Raw genomic sequence first — 15234 nt, 5'->3', positions numbered from 1 at the left:
CTCCTTTTCCTTCACCCTGACTTCTTCACTGCCACAACTAGCTCCGATCTCCCAACTTTGAGCTCATATGGCACCTTGTACCGCCCCTGCATAGTATTTCTTTCAGTTAGAACATTACATTTATTTATGCGAGTATTTTCTGTCTACACCCTTAGGGAAGGAACTGCGTCTGTTTTTGCTCACTTTATACACTCAACACCTAGAACAATTCCTGATCTATATAGTTGCTACCAATAAATATCCACGGAATAAACAAACCTTCCTGCAACACAGGTGTTCTACCCATTTTACAGATGAAGAAACTGACCACCAAGTTTAAGAAAGTTTGAGAAAATTGCCCCAGGTCCCAGCCCAGGTAAGAGGGTGCAGCTGAAATTTCCTCTGACCTGACTCTTCAAAGCCACTGCCTCTTGGTGGGAACGCACAGAGATGCAGGTACCCCCAGGATGGGCCTTGAAGCCAGAGGCCGTGAGGAGGCCTTCGCGACATGCCTGGGACCTTCCTTCGTCAGGGTCTTCTCCGGACTCCCCTGTATCTGATGACCTTCACCCTCCTTCCTTTGCCTCGTTTTCTATCCAGAACTTTCCATGTTTGCTGGACCTTCTCAACCCTGTCTCTTGGACTGCCATCCTGGTGAGCTTGTCAGAATTCTAAGTATTTGACACAGACACAGCTTTACCCCCAGAACCGTGCTCCAGCTCTCTGAGATGGCCCCCACGTCCCCCTTTTCTAAAGGATCCATTTCCAGTGTCGCTGGCTTTGGCTGGTTTTACTGTAATCATTCATTCGTTCAGTTAGTCGGTCCGTCTACAAGCGCTCACTGTTAAGTGGCCATCACGCCTCTTAGGCTGTACCGACCGCGACAGGCTCACAGTCTGGGAGCAGCACCCACCTCAGCCCCAAGCCAAAGCATCTCGCTTTCCACACCTTTCCTGTGTCAGGGCGAGCGATCGGCTTGGTCTTTGTGCAGCTGACTGTGATCAGGGAAAGCACACCTGGGGAGAAATCGTCCCTTTCCTAATTGTCAAATTTAAGACATGTGCTTCCTGGCCTGCCTCCGCAGCTCCAGTGCGCGCCCCAGGGCCCTGACAGGTGTCAGCTGTTCAGCAAATTCATGAGGAAAATATCCCCCGAGGAATTCGATGGCACATCCTGGAAGCAACAACTGAGGCGGGAGAAAGCTTGGCAAGCTTAAGAGAGGCCTTTTGCTTTGGGGGCAAGGGAATCCTACTGCTCAAAAGGAAGAGCTACAGCCAACGTGTGTGAGCAGAGGCAGGGAAGTCAGTCGGGGACCGGAGGGGCAGGACGGTGGGGGAGGGGAGAGACTAGGGCAAACGCTGGAAAGTGGGAAGGGACTGGTAGAAATCTCCCTGTTTTGTTCACTGTCACATCCCCAGTGCCCGGAAGTTGCCTGGGACACAGTGGGTACTCTGTTAATATGTGTTCGGCGAACTTAATGAATTTCACAGCATGCGTCTTCTGAGATTTTTTTGTTTGTTTCAGGTGATATTCATAGGTGCCTAACAGGCAAACAGGATAAACGCGGTGAACAAATTTGCTAAACTGACTAGTCTATCGACCACATTAGCGTATTAAATTCTCTGAGGCAAAGGGTCTCAAACTTGACTTGTCTGAACATCCGGAGAGCCTGTTACACAGACTGCTGGGCCCCACCTGCAGGGTTTCTGTTCATTGGATCCGGGGTAGAGCCGGAGAATCTGCATTTCTAACAAGTTCCTTGATGACTTAGCTCAGGCTGCCAGAACAAAATACCACAGATTGGGTGGTTTTAACAATAGACATGTATTCCTCACAGTTCTGGAGGCTGGGAAGTCCAAGTTCAAGGTGCCAGCAGATTCAGTTCTTGGTGGAAACCCACTTCATGGCTTGCAGAAGGTCACCTTCTTCCTGTGTCCTCACAAGCAGAGAAAAAGAGGGGCTCCGGTCTTCCTCTTCTTATAAGGACAAAAGCACCACCAGGGGAGCCCCACCTTTATGATGTCACCTAAACCTAATTACTTCACAAAGACCTCGCCTCCAGATAGCATCACACTGGGCATTAGGGCTTCACCATATGAATTTGGAGAGGATACAAACATCCAGTCCATAACACTAGCTGGTGCCGATGCTGCTGGTCCAGGGACCACACTTTGAGAACCACTGGTCCGTGGAGTCTTGCTAGAAGAAACCTGATTAACTGTGTAACATGAAGCTTTTCTAATTTTGACCCTGACCCCATTGTTCATGATATATCTTGCAGGACCGTGTTTTACAAAATACCCACTTGGGAAAGAAGCCTGAAAGGGTCACACTTTCCTGAGTGATGGCCAAAGAGGGGCCTCATCTCTGCTGGTTGGCCCCATTCTTCTTGCTTACTCGTATGGGAGACCCAGCACCCAGAATGTACAATGCCCACTTCATGTGCAGGTTTGCTGCCCCCACACATCTGGCTCCCCCATGAAGCTGCCAACCCTACCTCCATGGGCCTTTGTAGAGTTCACAGATCAGACCCAGGCTGGGGAGAGAAGCTTTGGTTTGGACGAGAGACTAACTGAAGTACCATTTTAACACGTAAAAATGAGGCCATCCATCAGTAAGATCTGGAAGTTAAGGGATCTTCCCAGAGTTGTCCTCCAGAGGTGGGGAAGGGAGATCTGACTGGCATTGCTGAAAGGCTGTGGTGGGGAAGAATGAACCGCTGATCCAAGAAGCTGATTATGTTGCGGAATTCTCTACCTCAATATGGGGGGTTCATTGTTTCGCCGCTTCGAAGGATGAAGAGGTGGACGCAAAATGAGCAGCAGGTGAAAGCTTATTAGAGTATAAGATCAGAAAGGAAGAATGGTGTGAAAGCTGTCTACAGAGGGGGCATTCGAAAGGGAATGCCCGTGACTATAGGCAAGGGTCCTTGTTTTATAAGGTTCTGGTCGTCTCTCCCTTCCCTTCCCCGTCATTCCTTCTCAGGTTCCACCCTTACTGGCTGGATGGCTCTAGGTGCAGGGCTGTCCCTTCCTGATCGGCTCGATTCCATTGCATGAGCGGTGGTCTGTAGCCACATCATTCCTTGTGGGTCATACGCTTTGTGGTCTACTACTTATTTTTAGTTAGGTCTTTTGTCAAATTCCTGAGGGGAACCTCAGGGGGGTAGATGGTGTCTGATACATTCTTAGGAGGAACCTTACACCCCAGCGGGGTGGCTGTGGTCAGAGACGCCCAGCATTGTTCCAAACTATGTGTTTTTCCGCACCCAGGGACCTCAGGTCCTAACCCTCTCTGCCTATTTTCTCCTATCTTTTCCTATCGTAATTACATACGCAAAAACCATAGCATGGTGCCAGGCATATCATCAGTGCATAATAAAGGTGTATTTTCTCTCCCCCTGGACGAGTTTAAATCATGGGTGCGTGGGTGCGAGCAAGTCTTGATTTACGTGCTCCAGGCACAAACTGCAAGGACAGATTTTCAGGATTGTTTTGGGGATTGGCCCAAATGTTGCTCAACCAAATTGCAAATGGAGGTGGTCTCTTTGACACAAGCTACCTTTCATGTTTCGCGGTCCCCTGGGCTCCACCGCCCTGAGTCAGCAATTGCTTTTTGACAGAAGGCCCAGCGGGTGCTTTCTGAGCTGTCATAATCACCTTCCCGAAAACACACTGTACTTCTCCCTGCCAGTCTGGAGGTGCAGGCGACCTCCTGGGAAGATCTTAAAGAGATTTGCAAATAAGAGTGGCATCTTTGCTTTGGCATGAGGTTGGTCTTGGCAGTGACCAAAACCTCATCTTTCTAAATGTTCCCAAACAGCGGCCTGAGGCCAAAGGGCCTTGCAAGTCCACAGTGAGAACTCGATTTGCATGGTTTCAACACTCCTGGTTCAATCGCTCTCCGTTTCAGGAAGGGAAGTTTGGTTTTGACTTGCCCTTCAAACATGTCCTGTGGGGCGGGGGCTAGGGGGCTCTGTGTGTCCACTGTCCTCTAATTTGTCACAGGAGGGGGCTGTGGAAGTAAAGAATGGCTTTCTAGAATGCGAGGCGCTACAATAGAGTAGTACATGCATCGGCAGGATGCAAGAGGTCCTCAGGAGCCCAGCCCCCCTGCGGTCACCTGGGGGGGGGCCCTCCCCACACACATCTGTCAGGCTGTTTGTTGGAATATGTCCTTTGATCAGCCATAGAAACCATACACCTCTTTGTTGCTTTATCAAATTCTCGCTGTTCTCTAATCTCATTTATCAGCCAGTTCTCTAATGCCATTGTCAGTTTTCTTGATTTATTTTTATTTCAATAACTATGTCTTTTGTTTCTGGAATTTTTCTTTGATTCTTTTTCAGACCTGTTTTCCTCTATTTCCTTTCTAATTGCTCCATTTTCTGTGGTTCTCTGAATGTGGGTTTGATCATTTGTTTTGTCTGCCTTTTCTCTCACACACAAAGGATTGCCTCCTCTTTGTTTTGTAAATTTTAACCCTGAGCTCAAGGCCAGCAGGAATTGTCCTGCCTAAGCCCTGGGTGGTGAGCATATGTAGAATAGATTCCGACTATGTCTTTGTGGAGGGCCTAGAGACTTTGTGGATGCGTTGTTAAGTTTGTGTCTGAGTTCCAGGTTTCTGCATCAGGCAGGCTGTGTACATTTGGAGCCGATGCACACGCACAGAGCAGGCTTGCAGGTCTAACGTCGCAGAGGTGACCTGTTCCAGAGCCATTGTCCAACTTCCTCCCTGCCTCCCTCCGTCCATCCATGGCTGCCATTGTCCCAGGACACAGGCTTCATATGGCCCCTCTGCAGCTGCAGGCTTTATGCAGACGTGTCAGGTCGAGTTTTCCCAGGTGAAGGACCTGAGTCTACATTCCTCTCTCCCACTGGCTTTGAAACCACGGCTGAAAGGGTGGGCTGCATGGGGCACCTGGGTGTCTCAGTCAGTTGAGCGCCCGACTTTGGCTCAGGTCATTATCTCAGGGTTCATGGTTCAAGCCCCGCGTTGGGCTCTGTGCTGACAGCTCCGAGCCTGGAGCCTGCTTCCGATTCTATGTCTCCCTCTCTCTGGCCCTCCCCTGTTCACGCTCTGTCTCACTCTCTCTCTCAAAAATAAATAAACATTAAAAAAAATAAAAGAAAAAAAAGAAGAAAGGGTGGGCCATAGCCCCTCAGCAGTCATTTGCTTCCAACAACAGTCAGGTGCAGCTTTGGGGGTTTTGTTTGCTTTTTATACCTAAGGACTTCTAACTCTCTTATTTGTTCTGTTTTGTCATTATCGCTGTTCTGTTTTATGCAGCATCTCAATGTATTTGGAAAAGGAAAGGGGTCTGCATATCTGCTCAGGCTGCAAACACGTGCTCGGCATTGTATATGCTTTATTTTAGCTCCCGTCACACAATAACCCTCTGATTGGGTACTCTTTATTATCCTCACTTTACAGGTGAAGGAGTCAGGATTTAAATTTTTCAATTATTTTCCCAAAGCCCACAACATGCTTCCCCAGAAGTTGTTAAAACGGGTGTGAGCCCTGGCCCATTCTCCCCAGGCTTGGCCTGCATGACTCCCTCCCGCGTCCTCTTGGCTGTCTCTCTCTGGCTCCCCCAGCGCAGCGCCGCCTGCTGGCCACCAGCAGTCTGCAGGCTCTGCCCACCCACACTCACACCAGACCTTTCCGGCCATCCCCCTGCTGCAGATGGGCCTCTCCCCTGGCCCAGGTGCTTTCCCTCTTGCAGTAGCCTGTCAGAGACGCACTCCCTCAACCTCCCCCCATCCAGTGCATGTTGTAAATTCTGAGCGGGAGTGAAGGTAGACAGAGGAGAGTGGATGAGAGGGGCATCATCAGAACTTGGCAGTACGCGGGCAGGAGGGAGGGAAAGAGTGAGGCAGTCTAAAGCAATGCCCAGGGTTCTGGCTGGACGATACATAGGATGAGGAGCACTTGCTGAGGCAGGGACACAGGAGGGGGCGAAGGGGGGACTGGAGCATGGGGGGTGTTGGGCTCAATTTTGGACACCCCGTGCGTCCGAAGTGCCTGTAGCACGTCAGGTGGGCCACTCGGGGACAATCTGACACGCAAGCCCATCACTCAGGAGGTAAGTGTCTGCACCAGACCCTGATTCGGCGGTGAGTATGCGAAGCTGAGCCACTGGTTGTGTGTGAAATAGAGACACGAGAGGCTGAGTGTGGAAGCCCGAGTGGGGTGCCTGTTACACCTAACTCCCGACATCCGCTCCTCGACATCAGAAACCATATCCTTTCTCTCCCTTTATGTTGTAAAGGTGCCTGTGTCAAACTGGCACTCCTCCTGTATCGGGTTGCAGCGAGGATTCACTAGCGTAAGGAGTATGAAAAGCTTCTTTAAAAGGGAAAAGCATGTTCCAGGATTGATTGTTGTTATGACTACCATCCTCCTCCCCCCTGCCCCAACCCCCCCACACCTCCTGCTGCCTGAAGAATAAAAGCACCTCAGATCCTTGGGTCTCACTTCCCAATCTATCCCTGTGGCCTCCTCTCCCACCCTGGCCCTTCCCAGACCAGCCTGACCCCTCCATACTGGGTGCCTGTGTTTCTTCCCCTGCCATCCGCCTCCCAGTGCAGATATCGTTTAAAGGGCCACAGTGCCAGCTCCGGATTGGTTTTTCCAGGAAATCAGGAATGTTTGAGTGCAGCAATTCAACGTGAGATACTTTTGCCTCCCACCTATTATGTGCCAGGGGCTGCACGCTTTAGAGGATATTTGGACCGACCAGTCAGCAGCCTGATTTTCTCCTCCTCTCTAGTGGGAGGCTTCCATGGCCCGACTCACCCTGGAGTACCCTCCTACTCCCAACACAACCTCCTTTGGCATCGTCTTTGCTACCTACCGTTCCTCAACACGTGTCCCCGGGTCTCTGGTCTCTGGTCTCTGCTTCACTTGCCAGCTAAACAGCATCCCAGCCGCCCATCCTGAGAACATACCTGCAAGTTTTCACAGAGAAAGGGTCTCTGGCCCCACCAAGGTCCTGGGCACCGCCTCAGGGGATGACACGGGACATGCTTGGTGCCAACTGCATTCACCAGTGATTCATGAACAGTCAGGAATTAAAGTTCTTCTCTCCCCCCAGGAAAGGTCACTTTGCCTAATCTCCTTCTCTCACGGTTGAGCCATTGCACTGACACATTTATTTTTGCTGCCTCCTGGCTTGATCATTTTTTTATTACAGTTTGTCCCTCCAACTCTAACAGAGGGCTAATGCAGGTCTCCTCCTAATCACAGATCCACGTTAGTGAAACCCTAACTAGGCATCTCCTTGGGCAGCCTTCGTAGATTACTTGGTGCCAGAAGTCTGCAAGCATTCACCTAGTCTGAGTTCAAAGATGCCCAATCAGGAGCTAAGTAGGAAGCTCCCCAGCATTCCTGTCTTCGAGTCTTAGCTCAGGGAGCTCCCCACTCCCAGAAGGCCCTCCCTTTTGACCTTGGAGAATATAAATCTTGCCATCTTTTGTGAACCATCTTAAAATGAGATAAAATGTATCCCCTTTCAAATTGCCAGGATTGTATATTTTATTAACACTCAATGTGGTAAGGGTACAATGCACGAATGCTCTTAGAGTCTGTGGGCAGGAGAACAAAAAGGCACAAACTTCTGCCGGAAAAAAAAATGACAGCGTGTGTCATGAGCCTTCAAAATACCTCCAACCTTTGACTCAGTAATTGCACTTCCATGAATCTTTCCCAAGGATATAATCAGAAATGCAGGCAAATAATTATTCATAAATAAATATAGTATTAGGTTACAGCATGTTTTATAATTGCTGGTACATAATTAATACGTGATTCTAAGGACATATTTAAATATGGTTTAGTATATGCATACTATACAGCCATCTAAACTGAAGTTGGTAAAGGCATTTTAATGCTGACATTAAGTGAAGCCAGCAAACTCAAATCATATACACAGTATGATCCAAATTGACCTTCTCCCACTGTTGTTTCACAGGACGCTTACAGGAATGCTATAAATAGAAAAATTCATTTTCCAACAAGGTTGGAAAGTTATTATAGGCATATACTTCATACTTTGAGGCTGCTGGGAGCCTTGGATATGCAAATGAAATGGGAAATCCAAAAAAAAAAAAAAAAAAAAAAAACAAGACCCAGTATACATGGTCGCTGTTTTTCTTCAGGGCATCATGGGGCTGCTGTTCATGAATCATGCTTCGGAAAACTTGGGGGGGTAATACCTAGGAAAAGATTCCTATGTTGAAAGGGGTCACCGCTACTGTTAGTTATGGAATTATTTTGTTTCTTCCTTGGAATTTTTTTTTTTTGTCCTACAAAAATGCTGTAAGTATCGTGAAAGGACGCGAGCCAGAGGATCCTTCTCCTCCCAGCGTCAGCAGTGTGAAGTGATGTAGAGTCAGTCAGCACATGGGTCCTACACAGCAGTCATGCCTGAGAGGATGGCTGCCAAGAGGGTGGTATGGCGGCCAGGACAGGGGGGCCCCCCAGGGCTGCCTGGTTGACTCTCATGCTCTGCCCACATTTCAAAGAGCACGGGATACGGTCAGGGTCACAGCACTGCCACCTTCTTCCAACCCCACCCTGGGACTGGCTAGAGATTTCTCCATGCCTCAGAGAACATGAGGCTCTGAAATATGCCACCTGCCTACTCTTGATTGCAGACTTCAAGTCCAAGGTGCACAGGATGAGCCTGCTTGGATTAGATGCCTTCTCCTTAGCTCCCCACTCTTCCACGACCCCTAGGCTCTGTTTCCAGGTCTTCCTTTGTGCCACTCCCACACCACTGGGTCAGGCCTACACCAGTCACAGGCCCTGCCTAAGAGTCTGCCCCAACCCAAGATGTGGCCTCAGACGTGGAGCAGGACGGACGTAAACTTGGTTAGAACCTCATTAGTAGGTACTGAGCTGTACTTGCAGTAGGGTGTAATAGGATTTTGGAAATACTTGCTCGGACACCTCCTGATTACTTTCCAAGGGCCCCTAAAATATTCATCAGCCTTTATCAGGCTAATGGGCTTCAAAAGGAGCAATTTTCTGAGACATGAGACAGGACAATATAAAAAGAACATTAAGGAAAAAATTCCTATTCCAAAATGAAAGGGAAAAGATCATTTAGCATCCCTGTTGGTGTTATCTATTCATGAGAAACAGCACATTTAATCCAGAATGGGCTGTAGGGAGGGCTTTGATGCCCTCACCTTGAGGTCACCTTCATGCAGAACTCATCTGTCTCCGCTGCCACAGATGGCAGGGGCAATGGAGACAAGAAGATATAGATGAGAGGCATTTCAGAGGTAGACTCCACAGGGTGCAGAGTGATTTGAGGGAGAAGAGGTGTGGAGGAGAGGTTTGAATGTGACCCCAAGACACTGGCTTAGGGGATCAGAGAGAAGGGGCACCATTCTCCAGCCTGGCCATCTTACCTCCCTTCCCAAGGCCCACCAGTCTTGGTTTCTATTTTGGATCATGCTGTGAGAGTTCAGCATCTTAAGGTCAGGAATTATGGCTCCATCTAGCCCTCAGCGTCTCTACCCGTCCATTAAAGTTTTGGTTACCACCATAAGATCAGAAATCTCAGGCACAAAAGTTGGGAGAGGTGTTAAGTGTTAGAGTGCCCTGCACTTATCCAGGCCAGGAGGACCATCTGTGGCCCTTCTGTGCCTCCCCAGGAACACTCCAAGGTAGGATTCAGGTGAGTCCCCTTGGAAAGACTATGTTTCTCAGAATGTATTTTGCTCGATTTGAAAGGCCCTGTTACAAGAAGAGCTCCTTGGGCAAGGCTTAAAGTAGAGACAAAAGAATTGGGCGTTTCTACTCTTCTGCATTCCAACCTTCTTCCTCACCCGATGTTCTTCACCTCCTCTCTTGCTCCTTTTGAGCCCCTAATTCTCTGCCATTTTCTTCTTTTTCTTTCCCTTCTTCCTCCCCTTCTCTATCTCCACCTTCACTTCTACTTTCAATCTTAGTATCTTTCTTTTTAGAGCTTCATCTATCCCCAAGCTTAGGAAAATAATTTCAATTTAACTTTTTTCTCTATTAAAGAACTAAGAAAAATTTTATACAAAGCAAATTTAAGCTGTCAGCCCCACCTGTCCCCCAAGAATTTGCCAGCCTTGACAACTGTTAATTATGTGACCAAGATGCTCTGCCCATGCTCAAATACTTGCCTGATGATTGGAATCTCTGGTGTTCCTCTACTCCATGGTTTGCCCCATGGTGTTGGACATGAGCCTCTCTAACCTCAGTTATAGCAACCATTATATTCATGTGGTTCTTTGCAATAAAAATTGTTCACGCAAAATGTCTTCTCCTCCTTTAATACTTAAAATAAAGGCCTGTTTGATGATTCATTGCATATTCAATTTTAAGTGTTGCTTTTCTTTCCTTTCATTAGATATGTGACAAAGAATGGCATTACTATGTCATCAACGTGGAGTTTCCTGTGGTTACTTTGTACATGGACGGAGCAACGTACGAACCCTATCTGGTGACCAACGACTGGCCCATTCATCCATCTCACATAGCAATGCAACTTACGGTCGGCGCTTGTTGGCAAGGTAACTCTACGTCAAGCCCTTCTCCCTGGCCCATCTGTATACAGTCCATGAAAGGTACTGATAGAAAAAAGGGGAAAACAAGTGATGTGAGAATTAGCTTCGAAAATTTACTACCCCTTACTAATATGACAGGACTTATAAAAATAAGGATTAATCCAGACACTAAACTTGTGTCATAATAAAGCACTTGGCTGGAGACCAGATTCTGATTTTAGGTTAACACGAGCAGTTTCATGGTTGCCTCTGAATAGGCTAATGCCTTTTATTGTTCTGGAACCTTACATAGTTTCAAATTGGGACTGTATAGAGAAAAGGCTGAATGTAGAATCCCATATCAAAATCGCCTTTTGGGTCTGTTGAGTGCTAATCAGGAACCAAGGATCTCCTTTTATCCCCACACAAGTTGTCCAAGCCTCCAACCCTCTGCTCTGGGAGCTCACACATATGTAGGGCTATGATGGGTGGATTGTCTATAGGCGTGAGACAATGGACAGCCACTCTCAAGTTCAGCTCATTGCCTAGCCCCTGCCCTGCTCATTAAGGACAGAGGTTCCTTATTGCCTTCCCACTCAAAGGTCTCTGCTGCCCCCTCAGTGCTGCTGCTGCCTCTCCTGCATTCCCCAAATTGGAAGACTAATCTCCTCTTTGGAAGCAGGAAAACCTGCTGTTTGAGCATACATTTAACCCTCTGTCCTTCACTCAGATCTGTTTGAATCTTTGTTTTTGCTCCCTTAAAAGCTAGGGTGCTATAAAGTACCAATGAAAGAACAGAGGGGAAGAAAAACATTCCCCAAATAAGCAGATTAATACTTTGAGATGACCCAACCTCAGGTTGATGGATTCCTCAAATCTAAGATTTGTGACTTTGACCATTCGCCAAGGGGGGCTCAGGGTAGATAGAGATGGGCTGTGGTAGAAGAATATGTCTTCAGAGAACCAGTTAACCAAGGAGCGATCTAGGGGAGATATAGGCCCCTTTGGGTTGAGACAGAGTTCTAGGCCACACCATAAGAGATAAGACAGAAAGATGCACACATAGCTCAGCCTGGGAACACTAGGGATACACAACCTAGTAAGGAAATAAAGCACCAATGAGGCAAGGGAAGAGAAGATGGATGGATGAATAGATAGATAGATAGATAGATAGATAGATAGATAATTATGACATGAGCCAAAATCAGATGCTCAACCAACTGAGCCATCTAGGCACCCTGGGAAGAGAATATAAATAAATAAATAAATAAATACATAAATAAATAAATAAATACACACACACACACACACACACACACACACACACACACACACACATATACATATATATTTTTTAAACATTTATTCATTTTTGAGAGACAGAGCATGAGTGGGGGAAGGGAAGAGAGGGAGGGAGACACAGAATCTGCAGCAGGCTCCAGGCTCCTCCAAGGTGCAGCACAGAGCCTGATATGGGGCTCGAACCCACAGACTGGGAGATCATGACCTGAGCTGAAGTCAGACACTTAACCAACTGAGCCACCCAGGAGCCCCGAGAATATATTTTTAAGTTGAGGTCACCAATTTAACATCTGATATATGTCATATGATACTAAAAAGTTCACTGAACATTTCAATAGAACTTGGTAAGAGCTTCATCATTGTTGCAGAATTTCCCAGGAATTCAGAAAAGGGAAACTGGGTCAACTGGCAAGAGTCCATGAAACTAATGAGTACAACAAGCCCCTGATTCAGAGATTACACAGGAATGACTAGTCACTGAACACAGCTATGCCCAAGTGATGGCTCTCATATGGTTCAGTGTCCCAGTTGGACACCACAGCCAGCCTGTGAATATTTTGGGACATAGCCTGGATGCTACCCACAAGTTAAGGGGGCCCCAGTAATGTCCTCACTATGAACCTCACCATGACTCTTCCTCTAGAGGACTTCAGAGAACACATCGGGCTCCCTATCACACCAGCCTGCAAGGGAAACCTGCCCCCACCTCTGAAGGGCAATTGTAACCACTGCTGCCCAGCTGCATGCCCATTGGGTGGGGAAATAGTCCCACCAAAATAAAATGCGATTTTATAAAGAACTAGGATGACCTCTTTGAATCAGTTACAATAGGCTAAGTTGTGCTGCAGTGACAATCAAGTCCCAATTCTCAGGTGCTTGAAATAATTCTCACTTATTTCAGATCAGTGCTTGCTTCAGATCAGTGGGGGGCTTTTCTCTGATTTCTCCTCAGTCTGAGACCCAAGCAGAGAGAGCAGGTGCATTGCTTCGTACTGAGAAACAGGAAAAAGAAACCATGACGAATGGTGCATGAGCCCTTACAGCTTTCACCTATGAGTGACACCAATCATTTCTAATCACATTTTATTGGCCAAAGCAATTCCTATGTCCACACCTAACCCCAACAAGGCAGGAAAGTAAAATCTATAATGTGTCTGGAAGAAAAACTGAAAATATTTTATGAACAACACTGATGAACACCATGGTCTGTCCACTTACTACTCTACAGCTATTTGACTGTCCTTCCCACATAAAACATAGAACTACCCTTCCCTAATGAGGCAACCCAAAAGTTTGACCTGTTACTGGCTCCAAGCTCAACATCCAGATTCTCTGAGTGATTCCTGGTGATCTGTCCCTTCATCAGGCTGAGTTGCATAGGAGGCTCTATCTCAGGACCAGATATAGCTCTGCTTGATCTGGAGGCTTCTACACTAATAGGGAGAAGTATGTGCTGCCACCACAACCATCACCCCTACACACACTCACACTCACACACACACACACACACACACACACACACACACACAATGCAACAGTGGAATCAGTCAGAATAACCAAAAAAAAAAAACATTTCCACTAAATAAGAGGAAGAATTAGAGAAACACAGCAGTCTGGTTGGTAGCAATTCTGAAATCCCTCTGGGCAGATGCTTTAAGGGCCCTACCCTAGGATGGAGAGTGCTCTTTGTGGTCCCTGACTCCACTTTCTGGGAGATGTTTCCTTCTCAGTATCCACCTAGGCCACGTCCAAAGACAGCATTGTCATTGTATAAGTAACAGCACTAATACTTTACCTGATTTCAGCTGATTTAAAAACTATTTCTCAAAAATGCTTTTCAAACATTAAACCAAAGTATATGTTTATTTTAAAGGAAGTGGGACAAAGTGCCAACTAGGGTGTTCACCACTGAGTATTTCTGCCCTCTTCCCAGACAGGGATGCTAGGACTATCTTTGTTGGAATAAGGTGTGGTCATGTGACTTGCCTTGGCCAATTAAATGTGAGTGGAAGTGCCTGATGTCATTTCCTGGATGAAACTTTAAGAGCCAGTATTGCAAGGAGGTCCTTCACAAACCTGGTGTTTACAGTCCCGTGATAAAAGCGCTATTAGATAAAGCAACTTATAGATAAAGAAACTGAGGCTCTGAGAGGTGAAGTAGCTGACTCTAGGTTACCCAGCCAAACCTGCCTGACCCCAGGTCTTCAAAGCCTGGTTTCTTCTTACTGTGGCTTGCTCCCCCATTGCTAGTTGATCCTTTTGTTGATGTGGTTATGTATCTGGGAAAATGCGGGAGCCGATGTGTATTGATACAAACTCTGTCAACCTTTTACCTTCAGACACATCTGACAACTCTGCAATCAAAAAGCCACAGCAACCCTGCTTTGCAATTGCTAATCCCTTGCTGTATACTCCCTTAAGTGACCCTGCACAGAACAAGGGGAAAGGGTTTAGCCTTGGGAGTCAGAAAAGTTTGAGTGTGAGTCAGATCCCAACCCTGCCACTTACTAGCTGTGCGGACCCAGCAGAAACTTCGACTTCCCTGAGCAACTCTTCTCTATTCTATAAAACTAGGCTAACGCCTCCCTTGTCATTCTAAGGGTTAGATGATAGGAACATGGAGCGTGCTTGGCATGTTTCAGTTGAATAAATGTATACATTTGAAAACATCTGGTCTCCTCCTCCATCCCTTCTTGCTCCTTGCACCTAAGCCCAATATGGCAGACGGTCTACAATACCTTTTGGTATGCTCTGGCTTCTGTGATTCCAGCCTCCCCATGACTCCTTGCATGCACCGATTCTATTCCCCTCCCCCAGGATGAACCCTCACACACAGACCCTGCTCCCCCAGGTCCATCTATAGGTCAGAAGGGTCAATGAGGCTGGACACTAGCCAGTCAGAAGACAAGTATTAGAACATGGCCCTTGTGGCACAGGCAGGAACCCGATCGTGTGGTCTTTCGGGCCATGGACATTTGGGTATCTTCCCTGAGAGGAAAGACAACCCATTGGTAAATTTTTAGCATAGGATAAAATCCTTAAAAGTCTTTAAACTTGGGCTTTATAGGACCGGTAAGAGTTCACTAGCAAGACAGGGAAGGCAAAAGCATATGCCATAGCAGGGAAGCTTCACGTAGACATGCTGAGGATGCCCTGTCACTGGAAGGTACACGGACCAGAAAGAGTACAGAAGAGGCTGGGAAGAGGAGTTGAGACGCCATACTGCCTTGATAAGGAGGCTGGATTCTCCTGAATACGTACATCCTCCTTGGAGCCATGCTTTGTCTTAGAATAACATGTCAAAAGACCTTTCAATAGGACATGGTGCTGTGAAATTGACAGCCTATGATGCAGCCCTTATTTTGACATGTTTCTATACTTTCTGAAGTCCACTTACATACATAGTACAAGCCTGCTGGATGAGCCT

General features: G+C 47.2%; 1 protein-coding gene across 2 annotated transcripts in view; it reads left to right on the top strand.

Annotated features, from left to right (window-relative positions):
* The window catches only part of CLSTN2 (calsyntenin 2), a 398548-nt gene that overhangs the window by 346485 nt on the left and 36829 nt on the right, over positions 1-15234 (top strand). For both annotated transcript variants that reach the window (XM_042954752.1, XM_042954751.1), the window contains one exon: positions 10370-10532. In XM_042954752.1, the coding sequence (XP_042810686.1) occupies positions 10370-10532 (163 nt within the window). The remainder of the gene's footprint in view (positions 1-10369; positions 10533-15234) is intronic.

This window comes from Panthera leo, chromosome C2, assembly GCF_018350215.1.
Source record: "Panthera leo isolate Ple1 chromosome C2, P.leo_Ple1_pat1.1, whole genome shotgun sequence".
Taxonomy (NCBI): domain Eukaryota; kingdom Metazoa; phylum Chordata; class Mammalia; order Carnivora; family Felidae; genus Panthera; species Panthera leo.
Note: the sequence above shows the minus strand (reverse complement) of the source record. Positions and strands in the feature narration are given on the sequence as shown.